The sequence below is a fragment of the Camarhynchus parvulus genome, unplaced genomic scaffold, assembly GCF_901933205.1.
Source record: "Camarhynchus parvulus unplaced genomic scaffold, STF_HiC, whole genome shotgun sequence".
NCBI classification, from domain to species: domain Eukaryota; kingdom Metazoa; phylum Chordata; class Aves; order Passeriformes; family Thraupidae; genus Camarhynchus; species Camarhynchus parvulus.
In genome coordinates, this window is record NW_022148270.1 from 292,148 (window position 1) to 307,535 (window position 15,388).

General features: G+C 63.2%; 1 protein-coding gene across 1 annotated transcript in view; it reads left to right on the forward strand.

Annotated features, from left to right (window-relative positions):
- KDM5C (lysine demethylase 5C) overlaps positions 1–14,180 on the forward strand; it is a 45,652-nt gene extending 31,472 nt beyond the window's left edge. The window contains 14 exon segments of the mRNA XM_030970119.1: positions 655–754; positions 757–783; positions 786–845; positions 848–1,010; positions 2,353–2,491; positions 3,989–4,168; positions 4,241–4,375; positions 5,736–6,000; positions 6,003–6,288; positions 6,990–7,059; positions 7,597–7,654; positions 9,715–9,914; positions 11,738–11,932; positions 14,046–14,180. Of these exon segments, the coding sequence (XP_030825979.1) occupies positions 655–754; positions 757–783; positions 786–845; positions 848–1,010; positions 2,353–2,491; positions 3,989–4,168; positions 4,241–4,375; positions 5,736–6,000; positions 6,003–6,288; positions 6,990–7,059; positions 7,597–7,654; positions 9,715–9,914; positions 11,738–11,932; positions 14,046–14,054 (1,887 nt within the window). The 3' untranslated portion in view covers positions 14,055–14,180.
- Positions 14,181–15,388: the final 1,208 nt, after the last annotated feature.

Consider the following 15,388-nt stretch of genomic DNA (forward strand, 5'->3'; position numbering starts at 1 on the left):
TGTCCCCACGCTGTCCCACACTGTCCCCATCCCCCCAGGCCCTGCTGGCCCGAGTGGAAGCGTTCCAGGCCGAGGGGTGGGGATCTCTGGGGTGTCCCCACACTGTCCCCTGTCTGTCCCACAATGTCCCACACTGTCCCCTGTGTGTCCCTACACTGTCCCACACTGTCCCCTGTCTGCCCCATGATGTCCCACACTGTCCCCACGCTGTCCCACGCTGTCCCACACTGTCCCCACGATGTCCCACACTGTCCCCACGCTGTCCCACACTGTCCCCATCCCCCCAGGCCCTGCTGGCCCGAGTGGAAGCGTTCCAGGCCGAGGGGTGGGGATCTCTGGGGTGTCCCCACACTGTCCCCTGTCTGTCCCACAATGTCCCCACGCTGTCCCCTGTGTGTCCCCACGATGTCCCACGCTGTCCCCTGTCTGTCCCATGATGTCCCACACTGTCCCATGATGTCCCACACTGTCCCCACGATGTCCCATGCTGTCCCCACGCTGTCCCACACTGTCCCCTGTCTGTCCCCACACTGTCCCCATGATGTCCCACGCTGTCCCCACGCTGTCCCCACGCTGTCCCACGCTGTCCCACGCTGTCCCCACTCTGTCCCCACGCTGTCCCCACGCTGTCCCACGCTGTCCCCGTCCCCCCAGGCGCTGCTGGACCGAGTGGAAGCGTTCCAGGCCGAGGCGCGGGCCGCGCTGGCCGTGTCCCCGCCGGGCGCGGGGGCCCTGCAGGAGCTGCTGGAGCGCGGGGGCGCCTGGGCGTGGAGGTGCCGAGGGCCGGCGGCTGGAGCGGCAGCTGGCGCAGGCCGCGTGGCTCGAGGAGGTGACGGCCACGCTGCGCTCGCCGCGCGCCCGCGTCCCCTGCCCGTCATGCGCGGCCTCATCCAGGCCGGCCGCACCGTGGCCCCCAGCCCCGCCGTGGACGTGGCCATGGCCGAGCTGCAGGAGCTGCTGACCATCGCCCAGCGCTGGGAGGAGAAGGCCCAGATGTGCCTCGAGGCCAGGTCAGGGCGCTGGAGCCGTCCCCAGGGGGAGAGACCCCGACCCAGGGGGAGAGACCCCGACCCAGGGGGAGAGACCCCTCCCCAAAGGGAAATAAAGGGGCTGGAGCCATCCCCAGGGGGAGAGACCCCCCCTCAAGGACAGAGACCCCTCCTCAAAGGGAGATAAAGGGGCTGGAGCCATCCCCAGGGGGAGAGACCCCAACCCAGGGGGAGAGACCCCCCCTCAAAGGGAGATAAAGGGGCTGGAGCCATCCCCAGGGGGAGAGACCCCGACCCAGGGGGAGAGACCCCCCCTCAAGGACAGAGACCCCTCCCCAAAGGGAGATAAAGGGTCTGGAGCCATCCCCAGGGGGAGAGACCCCTCCCCAAAGGGAAATAAAGGCGCTGGACCCTTCCCCAGGGGGAGAGACCCCTCCCCAAAGGGAGATAAAGGGTCTGGAGCCATCCCCAGGGGGAGAGACCCTGACCCAGGGGAGATAAAGGGTCTGGAGCCATCCCCAGGGGGAGAGACCCCCCCTCAAGGACAGAGACCCCTCCCCAAAGGGAGATAAAGGGGCTGGAGCCGTCCCCAGGGGGAGAGACCCCTCCTCAGGGGCAGATAAAGGGGCTGGGGGCTGCACCTGAGAGGGGAGAGAGGGAAGGGGCTGTGCCCTCTGTCCCCTGGGTGGAGATAAAGGGTCTGGGGGCTGCTCCTCGTGGCTATGGGGGGATAGAAAGGGTCTGGGGGCTCCAGCACATGGCTTTAAAGAGTCGGGGGGGCTCTGGGGGTCTCAGGGGTCTCAGGGATCTCTGGGGGTCTCAGGGATCTCTGGGGGTCTCAGGTGTCTCTGGGGTGTCAGGGGGATCTCTGGGGGTGTCAGGGGTCTGTGGGGGTCTCAGGGGGGATCTCTGGGGATCTCTGGGGATCTCTGGGGGTCTCAGGGATCTCTGGGGGTCTCAGGGGTGTCAGGGGGGGTCTCTGGGGGTCTCAGGGGTCTCAGGGATCTCTGGGGGTCTCAGGGGTCTCAGGGGTGTCAGGGGGATCTCTGGGGGTCTCTGGGGGTCTTTGGGGGTCTCTGGGGGTCTCAGGGATCTCTGGGGGTCTCAGGGGTCTCTGGGGGTCTCAGGGGTCTCAGGGGTGTCAGGGGGATCTCTGGGGGTGTCAGGGGTCTCTGGGGTGTCAGGGGTCTGTGGGGGTCTCTGGGGTCTCTGGGGTGTCAGGGGGATCTCTGGGGGTCCCAGGGGTCTCTGGGGGTCTCAGGGGTCTCAGGGGGTCTCGGGGATCTCTGGGGGTGTCAGGGGGATCTCTGGGGGTCTCTGGGGGTCTCAGGCTCTCAGGTTGGTGGCTCTGACCCCCCCGCAGGCAGAAGCACCCCCCGGCCACGCTGGCTGCCATCATCAAGGAGGCCGAGAACATTCCAGCGCTGCTGCCCAACATCCAGGCCCTGAAGGAGGCCCTGGGCAAGGCCCGAGCCTGGATCGCCGACGTCGAGGAGATCCAGGTGGGCTCTGCACCCTCGGGACCCCCGGGGACCCCCTGGGACCCCCGGGACACCCTGGGACACCCTGGGACACCCTGGGACCCCCTGGGACATCCTGGGACATCCTGGGACACCCTGGGACCCCTGGGACCCCCTGGGACATCCTGGGACATCCTGGGACCCCCTGGGACATCCTGGGACATCCTGGGACCCCCTGGGACACCCTGGGACCCCTGGGACCCCCTGGGACCCCCGGGACACCCTGGGACCCCCTGGGACACCCGGGGAACCCCTGGGACCCCCGGGACACCCTGGGACCCCCTGGGACACCCTGGGACCCCTGGGACATCCTGGGACCCCTCACTGCACAGCCCTGAGTGCCTGGGCTGTCCCCTCGGACACCCCTGTGTCCTTGTCCCGGTGTCCCCATCCTGTCCCCATGGACACTGGACACCTCCCTGTCCCCATGGACACTGGACATTGTCCGTCCCTGTCCCCATGGATCCTGGACATTGTCCATCCCTGTCCCTGTCCCCATGGACACTGGACACTGTTGTGTCCCTGTCACGGACACTGGACACCTCTGTGTCCTCATTCTGTTCCCATGGACACTGGACACCTCCATGTCCCTGTCATGGACTCTGGACATCCCTCTGTCCCCATCCTGTCCCCATGGACACCCCTGTGTCCCTGTCATGGACTCTGGACATCCCTCTGTCCCCATCCTGTCCCCATGGACACCGGACACTTTTGTGTCCCTGTCATGGACCCTGGGCAGCCCTGACAGTGGACAGCTCCCTGTCCCCATGGGTCCTGGGCATTGTCCATCCCTGTCCTGTCCCCGTGGACAGGGGACACTTTCATGTCCCCATGGACACCGGACACTTTCATGTCCCTGTCCCTGTGGACAGTGGGCCACCTCCATGTCCCTGTCCCCATGGACCTCTCATCTGCCACCACGTCCCCATCCCATCCTGTCCCTGTTCCTGCCATGTCCCTGCCACCATGTCCCCATCCCATCCTGTCCCTGTTCCTGCCACCATGACCCCATCCTGCCCCATCCCTGCCCCTGCCATGTCCCTGCCACCATGTCCCCATCCCATCCTGCCCCATCCCTGTCCCTGCCATGGCCCTGCTGTCACCATGTCCCCACCCTGTGCCTCCCACACCCCCACATCCCACTCTCACCCCACTCCTGTCCCCACGTGTCCCCATGTCCCTGTGCCACCCCCTGCCCCCGTGTCCCCCCAGAACGGTGATGGTGGCCGTGTCCCCATGTGTCCCCACGTGTCCCCATGTCACCCATGTCACTGTCCCCCCAGAACGGTGACCACTACCCGTGCCTGGATGACCTGGAGGGCTTGGTGGCCGTGGGATGGCATGTCCTCATGTGTCCCCACATGTCCCCACGTGTCCCCATGTCACCCCTGCCCCCGTGACCCCCCAGAACGGTGATGGTGGCCGTGTCCCCATGTGTCCCCACGTGTCCCCATGTCACCCATGTCACTGTCCCCCCAGAACGGTGACCACTACCCGTGCCTGGATGACCTGGAGGGGCTGGTGGCTGTGGGCCGGGACCTGCCCGTGCGCCTGGAGGAGCTGCGGCAGCTCGAGGTGCAGGTGGGCACCGCGCACTCGTGGCGGGACAAGGCCTCGCGCACCTTCCTCAAGAAGAACTCCTGCTACACCCTGCTCGAGGTGGGTCTGGGGGGCTCTGGGGGTGCGAGGGGGGGTCCTGGCAGGGCGCTGAGCCCCCGCGGTGTCCCCCAGGTGCTGTGTCCCTGCGCTGACGCCGGCTCGGACAGCAGCAAGAGGCTCAAGTGGCGGCAGGAGCCGGGGCTGTACCGGCTGGACGCCGAGAGCCTGGGGCTGTCGGCGCAGGACCTGCGGGACCCCGGCGCTGTGGTGAGCAGGGGGGCTCTGGGGGGCACCCCGGGACCCCCAGCACTGGCACTGGGCCCGTCCCTGCCGTGCCCACCCCGGGATTGGGGTGTTTGGGGTGGGGGGCACCGCATCCGACCTCAGTTGTTGTTATCGGTCATGTTCTCTCTAAATTGGGGGGTTCAGGGGTTTGGGATGGGGGGCACCCACATTTCCCCCAATCCCTGTCACCTCTCACACACCACTGCTGTCCCCCAGATCGTGGCATTCAGGGGTTTGGGGTGGGGGGCACCCACATTTCCCCCAATCCCTCTCACCTCTCACACACCACTGCTGTCCCCCAGATCGTGGCATTCAGGGGTTTGGGGTGGGGGGCACCCCCCAGCCCTGTCTCCTCTCACCCCCTGCTCTCCTCACCCCAGATCGTGGCATTCAGGGGTTTGGGTTGTGGGTCGCACCCACATTTCCCCAATCCCTGTCACCTCTCACACTCCCAATTTCCCTCCATATTTTGACGTTCAGGGGTTTGGGGTGGGGGTCAGACCCTGTCACCCCCCAGTCCCTGTCCCATCTCACCCCCTGCTGTCCCCCACCCCAGATCTTGGTGTTCAAGGGTTTTGGGAGGGGGGGTTCCACTCTGTCACCCCCCAATCTCTGTCCCCTCTCACCCCCTGCTGTCCCCCACCCCATATTTTGACATTCAGGGCTTTGGGGTGGGGGTCACACCCTCAGATCCCCCAGTCCCTGTCACGTCTCACACCCCTACTGTCCCCCAGACCATGGCACTCAGGGCTTTGGGGTTGGAGGCACCCAAATTCCCCCAGTCTCTGTCCCCTCTGACCCCCTGCTCTCCCCCAGCCCAGATCGTGGCGTTCAAGGAGGGCGAGCAGGAGAAGGAGGGCACTCAGGGATTTGGGGTGGGGGTCACTCCCTGTCAGCCCCCAGTCCCTGTCACCCCCCAACCTCTGTCCCCTCCTGTCCCCTCTCACCCCCTGCTCTCCCCCACCCCATATTTTGGCACTCAGGGCTTTGGGGTGGGGGTCACACACAATCACCCCCCAATCTGTGTCCCCCCAGATCGTGGCGTTCAAGGAGGGCGAGCAGAAGGAGAAGGAAGGAGGGCACTCAGGGCTTTGGGGTGGGGGTCACACCCTGTCACCCCCCAATCTGTGTCCCCCCAGATCGTGGCGTTCAAGGAGGGCGAGCAGAAGGAGAAGGAGGGCACTCAGGGCTTTGGGGTGGGGGTCACACACAATCACCCCCCAATCTGTCCCCCCCCCAGATCGTGGCGTTCAAGGAGGGCGAGCAGAAGGAGAAGGAAGGAGGGCACTCAGGGATTTGGGGTGGGGGTCACACACTCTCAGCCCCTGTTCTGTCCCCCCAGATCGTGGCGTTCAAGGAGGGCGAGCAGAAGGAGAAGGAGGGCATGCTGCGCCTCCGCCACGCCAACGCCCAGAAAGCCGCGCCGCCCCTGCCCGGCCCGGGCCCTCCGTCGTGCGTGTGCGGGCAGCCCTCGGGGCCGGGCATGCTGCAGTGCCAGCTCTGCCGCGACTGGTTCCACGGCTCCTGCGTGGCCTGGCCCCGCCTGGGCGCCCAGAAGCCGTCGCCGGCCTGGTGGGAGTGGGACGCCAAGTTCCTGTGCCCGCTGTGCCCAGCGCGGCGGCGCGCCTCGAGACCATCCTGGCGCTGCTGGTGGCCCTGCAGAAGCTGCCGGTGCGGCTGCCCGAGGGCGAGGCGCTGCAGTGCCTCACCGAGAGGGCCATCACCTGGCAGGACCGCGCCCGCCAGCTCCTGGCGTCCCCCGAGGTGGCCGGGCCCCTGAGCGCCTGGCGGCCCTCGCGGCACCGGCTGCACCACGGCGACGGCGGGGGACGCGCGCCTTCGCGGAGGCCAGCCGCGAACGAGCAGACCAAGGTGGGTTTTGGGGAGATTTGGGGGTGATTTGGGGTGTCAGGGCCCCGCGCCAGGCCAGCGCAACGAGCAGACCAAGGTGGGTTTTGGGGAGATTTGGGGGTGATTTGGGGTGTCAGGGCCCTGCGCGAGGCCAGCCACAACGAGCAGACCAAGGTGGGTTTTGGGGAGATTTGGGGGTGATTTGGGGGCTGCTGGGTGATTTGGGGGGAATTTGGGGTGTCAGGGGCCTGCGCGAGGCCAGCCGCAACGAGCAGACCAAGGTGGGTTTTGGGGAGATTTGGGGGTGATTTGGGGTGTCAGGGCCCTGTGCAAGGCCAGCCGCAACGAGCAGACCAAGGTGGGTTTTGGGGGGAATTTGGGGGTGATTTGGGGGGTTTTGAGGGTGATTTGGGGGGAATTTGGGGTGTCAGGGCCCTGCGGCACCGGCTGCACCACGGTGACGACGGGGACGGCGCCCTGCACGAGGCCAGCCGCAACGAGCAGACCAAGGTGGGTTTTGGGGGGAATCAGGCAGATTTGGGGGGAATTTGGGGGGGATCTGGGGGGATTTGGGGTGTCAGGGCCCTGCAGCACCACCTGTGCGACAGCGATGGCGCCCTGCACGAGGCCAGCCACAATGAGCAGACCAAGGTGGGCAATTATGGGGAAATGATTGGGGTTTTAGGGAGATTTGGGGGGAATTATGGGAGATTTGGGGGGCTTTGGGGGTGATTTGGGGTGTCAGGACCCTGCGGCACCGGCTGCACCACGGGGACGGCGCCCTGCGCGAGGCCAGCCGCAACGAGCAGACCAAGGTGGGGGATTTTGGGGGGTTTTGGGGGATTTATGGGGGGATTTGGGTGGAATTTGGGGTGTCAGACCCCTGTGCAAGGCTGGCCACAAGCAGGCCAAAGTGAGAAGGGGGGGATTTGTGGGGGGTTTTGGGGAAATTATGGGGATTCGGGGGGATGATGGGGGTTTTGGGGTGATGGTTCTCTGTGCCGGGCCCACCACAACGAGCAGACCAAGGTGGAGGTGTTTAGGGGGCACTGGGGAGGTGTGGGGCAGGTTTTGGGGTTATGGGGTGATTTTGAGTTTATAGGGTGGTTTGGGGGTGTTTTGGGGTGGTTGCGGGGTGTTTTTGGGGTGGTTGTGGGATGTTTTTGGGGTGGTTACGGGGATGTTTTTGGGGTGGTTGCGGGGTGTTTTTGGGGTGGTTGTGGGGTGTTTTTGGGGTGGTTTGGGGGTGTTTTGGGGTGGTTGCGGGGTGTTTTTGGGGTGGTTGCGCGGGGTGTTTTTGGGGCTGGGGGAGGCTGAGCCCCCTAGAACACCTTCCCTCCATCCCCCCCCAGGTGTCGGTGGAGAACGGGGACGCCCCCAGCCCGGAGAAGAACGGACCCCTGCCCTCGGGTGAGTGGGATCAGGGGCGGTGGGGAGACCCTCTGGGATCCAGGGGATCCCATGGGGAGAGACAGAGGGATCCCATGGGGCAGGGACAGAGGGATCCCATGGGGCAGGGACAGGGGGATCCGGGGATCCCATGGGGAGAGACAGAGGGATCCCATGGGGCAGGGACAGAGGGATCTGGGGATCCCATGGGGAGAGACAGAGGGATCCCATGGGGCAGGGACAGAGGGATCCAGCAGATCCCACTGGGCAGGGACAGAGGGATCCGGGGATCCCATGGGGCAGGGACAGAGGGATCTGGGGATCCCATGGGGCAGGGACAGAGGGATCCCATGGGGCAGGGACAGGGGGATCCGGGGATCCCATGGGGAGAGACAGAGGGATCCGGGGATCCCATTTGCAGGGACAGAGGGATCCCATGGGCAGGGACAGAGGGATCTGGGGATCCCATGGGACAGGGACAGAGGGATCTGGGGATCCCATGGGCAGGGACAGGGGGATCCAGGGGATCCCATGGGGCAGGGACAGGGGGATCTGGGGATCCCATGGGGCAGGGACAGAGGGATCCCATGGGGCAGGGACAGGGGGATCCAGGGGATCCCATGGGGCAGGGACAGAGGGATCTGGGGATCCCATGGGGCAGGGACAGGGGGATCTGGGGATCCCATGGGGCAGGGACAGAGGGATCTGGGGATCCCATGGGGCAGGGACAGAGGGATCCCATGGGCAGGGACAGAGGGATCTGGGGATCCCATGGGCAGGGACAGAGGGATCCCATGGGGAGAGACAGAGGGATCCGGGGATCCCATGGGGCAGGGACAGAGGGATCCCATGGGCAGGGACAGAGGGATCCAGCAGATCCCACTGGGCAGGGACAGAGGGATCTGGGGATCCCATGGGGCAGGGACAGAGGGATCTGGGGATCCCATGGGGCAGGGACAGAGGGATCTGGGGATCCCATGGGGCAGGGACAGAGGGATCTGGGGATCCCATGGGGCAGGGACAGAGGGATCTGGGGATCCCATGGGCAGGGACAGAGGGATCCAGGGGATCCCATGGGGCAGGGACAGAGGGATCTGGGGATCCCATGGGCAGGGACAGAGGGATCTGGAGATGCCGCGGGATCCCTGGTGAGCTCAGCGGTGCTGGGGGGTCCTGTGGGTCTGTGGGGGTCCCTGTGGTGTTCCCGTGGTGTCCCCACAATGTCCCCACAGAGCTGGAGGTGACGAGCATGACGCTGTTGTCCCTCTGTCCCCACAATGTCCACACGATGTCCCCACGATGTCCCCGCAGAGCTGGAGGTGCTGAGTGCACCCTGTCCCTGTGTGTCCCCATGTCCCCGTGGTGTCCCCACACTGTCCCCATGTCCCCGCAGAGCTGGAGGTGCCGAGCACAACACTGCTGGGGCTGGAACGCCCTGTGTCCCCAAGCCCCTGTGTCCCCAAGACCCTGTGGTGTCCCCATGATGTCCCCACGGTGTCCCCGCAGAGCTGGAGGCGCTGCTGCAGCTGCAGGGCCCCGTGCTGGAGCTGGCAATGGGGGCACACACTGTGTCACTGTGGTGTCCCCACAATGTCCCCACACTGTCCCCGTGTCCCCGCAGAGCTGGAGGCGCTGAGCGCGTGGCGCTGCCGCGGCTGCAGGGCCCCGTGCTGGAGCTGGCAATGGGGGCACACACTGTGTCACTGTGGTGTCCCCACGATGTCCCCATGATGTCCCCGCAGAGCTGGAGGCGCTGAGCGCGGCGCTGCCGCGGCTGCAGGGCCCCGTGCTGGAGCTGGCAATGGGCACACACTGTGTCACTGTGGTGTCCCCACGATGTCCCCATGATGTCCCCGCAGAGCTGGAGGCGCTGCTGCAGCTGCAGGGCCCCGTGCTGGAGCTGGCAATGGGGGCACACACTGTGTCACTGTGGTGTCCCCACAATGTCCCCACACTGTCCCCGTGTCCCCGCAGAGCTGGAGGCGCTGCCGCGGCTGCAGGGCCCCGTGCTGGAGCTGGCAATGGGGGCACACACTGTGTCACTGTGGTGTCCCCACGATGTCCCCACGATGTCCCTGCAGAGCTGGAGGCGCTGAGCGCGGCGCTGCCGCGGCTGCAGGGCCCCGTGCTGGAGCTGGCCGAGGCCACGCGGCGGCCGCTGGAGGAGCTGATGATGGAGGGCGACCTGCTGGAGGTGACGCTGGACGAGGCGCAGAGCATCTGGCGGCTGCTGCAGGCGGCGCGCCCGCCCCCGCTGCCGCTGTTCCGCCTGCTGCTCGAGGTGCGGGCCCCAAAAACTGCCCCGGGCCCCCAGAACTGCCCCGGGAGCCCAAAAACTGCCCCGGGACCCCAGAAACTGCCCCGGGACCCCCAGAACTGCCCCAGGACCCCAAAAACTGCCCCGGGACCCCCAGAACTGCCCCGGGGCCCCCAGAAACTGCCCCGGGCCCCCAGAAACTGCCCCGGGCCCCCAGAAACTGCCCCAGAATCCCAAAAACTGCCCCGGCCACCCCAGAAACTGCCCCGGGATCCTCAAAAACTGCCCCGGGACCCCCAGAACTGCCCCGGGCCCCCAGAAACTGCCCCGGACCCCCAGAACTGCCCCAGGACCCCCAAAACTGCCCCGGGACCCCCAGAACTGCCCCGGGACCCCCAGAAACTGCCCCAGGACCCCCAGAACTGCCCCAGGACCCCAAAAACTGCCCTGGGACCCCAGAAACTGCCCCGGGATCCTCAAAAACTGCCCCAGGACCCCAAAAACTGCCCCGGGACCCCAAAAAACTGCCCCGGGACCTCAAAAACTCCCGCCATCCCCTCCTTAACCCCTCCCCACCAACTCTTTGGGGTGAGGGTCCCCAAAACCTTTTGGAGACCCCAAATCCCCCCTCGCACTGCTGTCCCCCCCACCCTGGGCACCCCAAACCTCTTAACCCCCTCTGCACCCCATAAATCCCTCCATTAATCCCTTCTGCACCCCATTAACCCCTTCTGTACCACATTACCCCATTATTCCCCTGACCCCCCCATTAACCCCTTCCATACCCCACAACCCCCCCATTAAACCCTTTTATGCCTTATAACCCCCCCATTAACCCCTTCCATACCCCATAACGCCCCTATTAACCCTTTCTACACCCTACTGCCCCCCCCCATTAACCTCTCATTAATCCCCTCATCCCCCTATTAACCCTTCTATACCCCACAACCCCCCCATTAGACCCCTCTATGCCCCATGATCCCCATTAACCCTTTCTGTGCCCCATTAACCCCTTCTGTGCCCCACAGCCCCCCATTAACCCCTGCCAGCCCAGCCCCTGCCCTCCTGATTTTGGGGTGTCTGACGGCTCTGTGTGTCCCCGATATTGGGGTGTCTGACGGTTCCCCCCCCCCCCTCCTTGTGTCCCCCGATATTGGGGTGTCTGACGGCTCTGTGTGTCCCTGCTCCCGATATTGGGGTGTCTGTGTGTCCCCGGGGGAGGGGGCCGACTCCGTTGGGCCCCCCTCCCCCTATTTCAGGGCTGTCGGCTCTGCTCCCGATATTGGGGTGTCTGACGGCTCTGTGTGTCCCCCCCCGATATTGGGGTGTCTGACGGCTCTGTGTGTCCCGGGGCGGGGGCCCCGGGTGCTCCCCGATATTGGGGTGTTCTGTGTGTCCCCCCGATATTGGGGTGTCTGACGGCTCTGTGTGTCCCCCGATATTGGGGTGTCTGTGTGTCCCTGGTCCCGATATTGGGGTGTCTGACGGTTTCTGTGTGTCCCCCGATATTGGGGTGTTCGGTGTCCCCCCGATATTGGGGTGTCTGACGGCTCTGTGTGTCCCCCCCCGATATTGGGGGTGTCTGACGGCTCTGTGTGTCCCCCCCCGATATTGGGGTGTCTGACGGCTCTGTGTGTCCCTGCTCCCGATATTGGGGTGTCTGTGTGTCCCCCGATATTGGGGTGTCTGACGGCTCTGTGTGTCCCCCCCCGATATTGGGGTGTCTGACGGCTCTGTGTGTCCCCCGATATTGGGGTGTCTGACGGCTCTGTGTGTCCCCCGATATTGGGGTGTCTGTGTGTCCCTGCTCCCGATATTGGGGTGTCTGACGGCTCTGTCCCCCCCAGCTGGAGCAGGCGGAGCGCCGGGGGGCTCGGGCCCGCGGCCGGGACCCCGAGAGGCGCCGCAAGCGCCGGGCGGAGCGGGGGGGGCACCTCCTCCCCTCCCTGGCCAAGGAGGAGCTGGAGCCAAAGAGGAGTCGGGGAGCCGAGGGGGGGGGCGACCCCCGGGACAGCCCCACGGCCGGCCCCCAGACCCCGGGGGTGAGTGCACGGGGGCAGGGGGGGGTAGAGGGGGTTAATGGGTGCAGAAGGGGTTAATGGGGTATAGAAGGGGTTAATGGGGTATAGAAGGGGTTAATGGGGTGCAGAAGGGGTTAATGGGGGGTTAATGGGGTGTGGAAGGGGTTAATGGGGGGTTAATGGGGTATAGAAGGGGTTAATGGGGTGCAGAAGGGGTTAATGGGGGTTAATGGGCATAGAAGGGGTTAATGGGGTGCGGAAGGGGTTAATGGGGGGGTTAATGGGGGGTTAATGGGGTGTGGAAGGCGTTAATGGGGGGGTTAATGGGGTATAGAAGGGGTTAATGGGGTGCAGAAGGGGTTAATGGGGGTGCAGAAGGGGTTAATGGGGGTTAATGGGGTGCAGAAGGGGTTAATGGGGGGTTAATGGGGTATAGAAGGGGTTAATGGGGTATAGAAGGGGTTAATGGGGGTTAATGAGAGTGCGGAAGGGGTTAATGGGGGGTTAATGGGGTATAGAGGGGGTTAATGGGGTGCAGAAGGGTTAATGGGGGTTAATGGGGTATAGAAGGGGTTAATGGGGTATAGAAGGGTTAATGGGGGTTAATGGGGTGCGGAAGGGGTTAATGGGGGGTTAATGGGGTATAGAAGGGGTTAATGGGGTGCAGAAGGCGTTAATGGGGGGTTAATGGGGTATAGAAGGGGTTAATGGGGTGCAGAAGGGGTTAATGGGGGGGTTAATGGGGTTGGAAGGGGTTAATGGGGGGTTAATGGGGTATAGAAGGGGTTAATGGGGTGCGGAAGGGGTTAATGGGGGGTTAATGGGGGGTTAATGGGGTGTGGAAGGCGTTAATGGGGTATAGAAGGGGTTAATGGGGTGCTGAGGGGGTTAATGGGTGCAGAAGGGGTTAATGGGGGGTGGAGTGTAGAGGGGGTTAATGGGGTACAGAAGGGGTTAATGGGGCGGTTGTGGGGTGTAGAGGGGGTTAATGGGTGCAGAAAGGGTTAATGGGGGGATTTTGGGGTACAGACGGAGTTAATGGGGGAATTATGGGGTGAGAGCAGTCCAGGAGGAGCACGGGAGGATTCTGGGGTGCAGAGGAAAAGCTTATCCAGCGATCGATGGGGTTGGTTTTGGGGTGCAGCGGTTTTGGGGTGCAGCAGTTTTTGGGTACCATGGTTTTGGGGTGCTGTGATTTTTGGGGTGCAGCGGTTTTGGGGTGCGGTGTTTTTGGGGTGCAGCGGTTTTCGGTGGTGGTTTTGGGTGAGGTTCAGTGTTTTTGGGTGGGGTTCAGCGGTTTTGGGGTGCAGTATTTTTGGGGTACAGTGGTTTTGGGGTATAGCTGTTTTGGGGTGCAGTGTTTTTGGGATTCAGTGGTTTTAGGGTGCAGTGGTTTTGGGGTGCAGTATTTGTGGGGTACAGAGGTTTTAGGGTACAGTATTTTGGGGTACAGTGGTTTTGGGTACAATGGTTTTAGGGTGCAGCGGTTTTGGGGTGCAGTATTTTTGGGGTACAGCGGTTTTAGGGTTCAGCGGTTTTAGGTGGTGGTTTTGGGTGAGGTTCAGTGTTTTTGGGTGGGGTTCAGCGGTTTTGGGGTGCAGTATTTTTGGGGTACAGAGGTTTTGGGGTACAGAGGTTTTGGGGTGCAGTATTTTTGGGGTACAGCGGGTTTGGGTACAATGGTTTTAGGGTGCAGCGGTTTTGGGGTGCGGTGTTTTTGGGGTACAGCGGTTTTCGGTGGTGGTTTTGGGTGAGGTTCAGTGTTTTTCGGTGGGGTTCAGTGGTTTTGGGGTGCAGTATTTTTGGGATTCAGCGGTTTTGGGGTGCAGTATTTTTGGGGTACAGAGGTTTTGGGGTGCAGTATTTTTGGGGTTCAGCGGTTTTGGGGTGCAGTATTTTTGGGGTACAGAGGTTTTGGGGTGCAGTGTTGTTGGGGTGCAGTATTTTTGGGGTTCAGCGGTTTTGGGGTGCAGTATTTTTGGGGTACAGAGGTTTTAGGGTGCAGTATTTTTGGGGTTCAGAGGTTTTAGGGTGCAGTATTTTTGGGGTACAGTATTTTTAGGGTACAGTATTTTTGGGGTACAGAGGTTTTGGGGTTCAGCGGATTTAGCTCTGTCCCCCCTGTGCCCCCCAGGACTCGTGACGTGGCGCCCCCAGCTCGGACAGACAGACGGACGCGCCTGACACGGTGGGGATGGACTGGGGGGGCCACCCCGGGCCCCCCCCCCCACCCTGACCCCCACCCCCGATTTGGGGTTGGGGGTGCTGGGGGGTCTCTCCCCGCCCCCCTCCCCTCCCCCCCCGCGATGTAATTATTTCAGTTGTTTCTTTTGTATCGTTCAGCCCCGGGGGTCCCCAAAATGGGGGGGGGCCCCAAAATGGGGAAGGGGGGCCCCAACCAGCACAGCAGGGCCAGCCCCTCCCCCCACCCCTCCCGCACCGGGTTTTTTATAGGATTGGGGGGGGTGGGGGCGGGGGGGGGAGGGGCGGATTTGGGGTCCCCCCCCCCCCCCCCCCCGACACTAACAAGGCTCGAGCTCTTCGGAGCGGGGCGGGGGCGGGGGGGGCTTATTTTATTGTATTATGATTTTTTTTATTATTATTAAACTTTGGAGGTTAAAAAGGGCTCGGAGGTTATTGCGGGGGGGGGTTGGGGTGGTTGAGGGGGGGTCTGGATTTGGGAAGGGGTTGGGATTTTGGGGGGGTTCCGGGATTTTTTTGGGTTCAGGATTTCGGGGGTTGGTATTTCGGGGGTTTGGAATTTGGGGGGGTTCAGGATTTCAGGGGATTCAGGGTTTTTGGGGGGGTTCAGGATTTTTGGGTTTTTGGGTGTTTGGGGATTCATGCTTTTTGGGGGTTTGGGATTATGGGGGATTCGGGATTTTGGGGGATTATTAGGGTTCCAGTTATGGGGGAGTTGGGGATTTTGGAGATTTAGGTTTTTATGGGGTTCAGGATTTTCGGGGGTTGGGATTTGGCCGCCGGCTCCACCAATGGGAGCGCGCAAGGGGCGGGGCCCGGGCGGGAGGGGCGGGGCCCGGGCGAGAGGGGCGGGGCCCGGGCGGGCGCGGGAACCTCTTCTGGGAGGCCCCGGAGCGAGTCCTGGTCCCGAAGGAAAAATCCCCTCCGTGAGGTGAAAAATGCGCTTTCGTGAGGTAAAAATCACCTCTTCTGAGGTAAAAACCCACTTGTCTGAGGATAAAACCTTCCCCCTTCCGTAAAACACCCCCTTTCCGGAGGTAAAATTTCCCTGTTCCAAGATGTGACATGTTTTATGAGATAAAACCCAATTCTGTGAGGTAAAATTCACCTTTCTGAGGTAAAATGCCCCTTACATGAAGACAACAACGTTTTTTCACAAGGTAAACCCTCTTTAACTGAGGTAAATTTTACATTTCTGAGGTAAAATCTGCCGCCCGAGGTGGAAAGTTCTTTTCTGTGGTAAAACTGCCTTCTGTGAGGTAAAACATGTCCTTT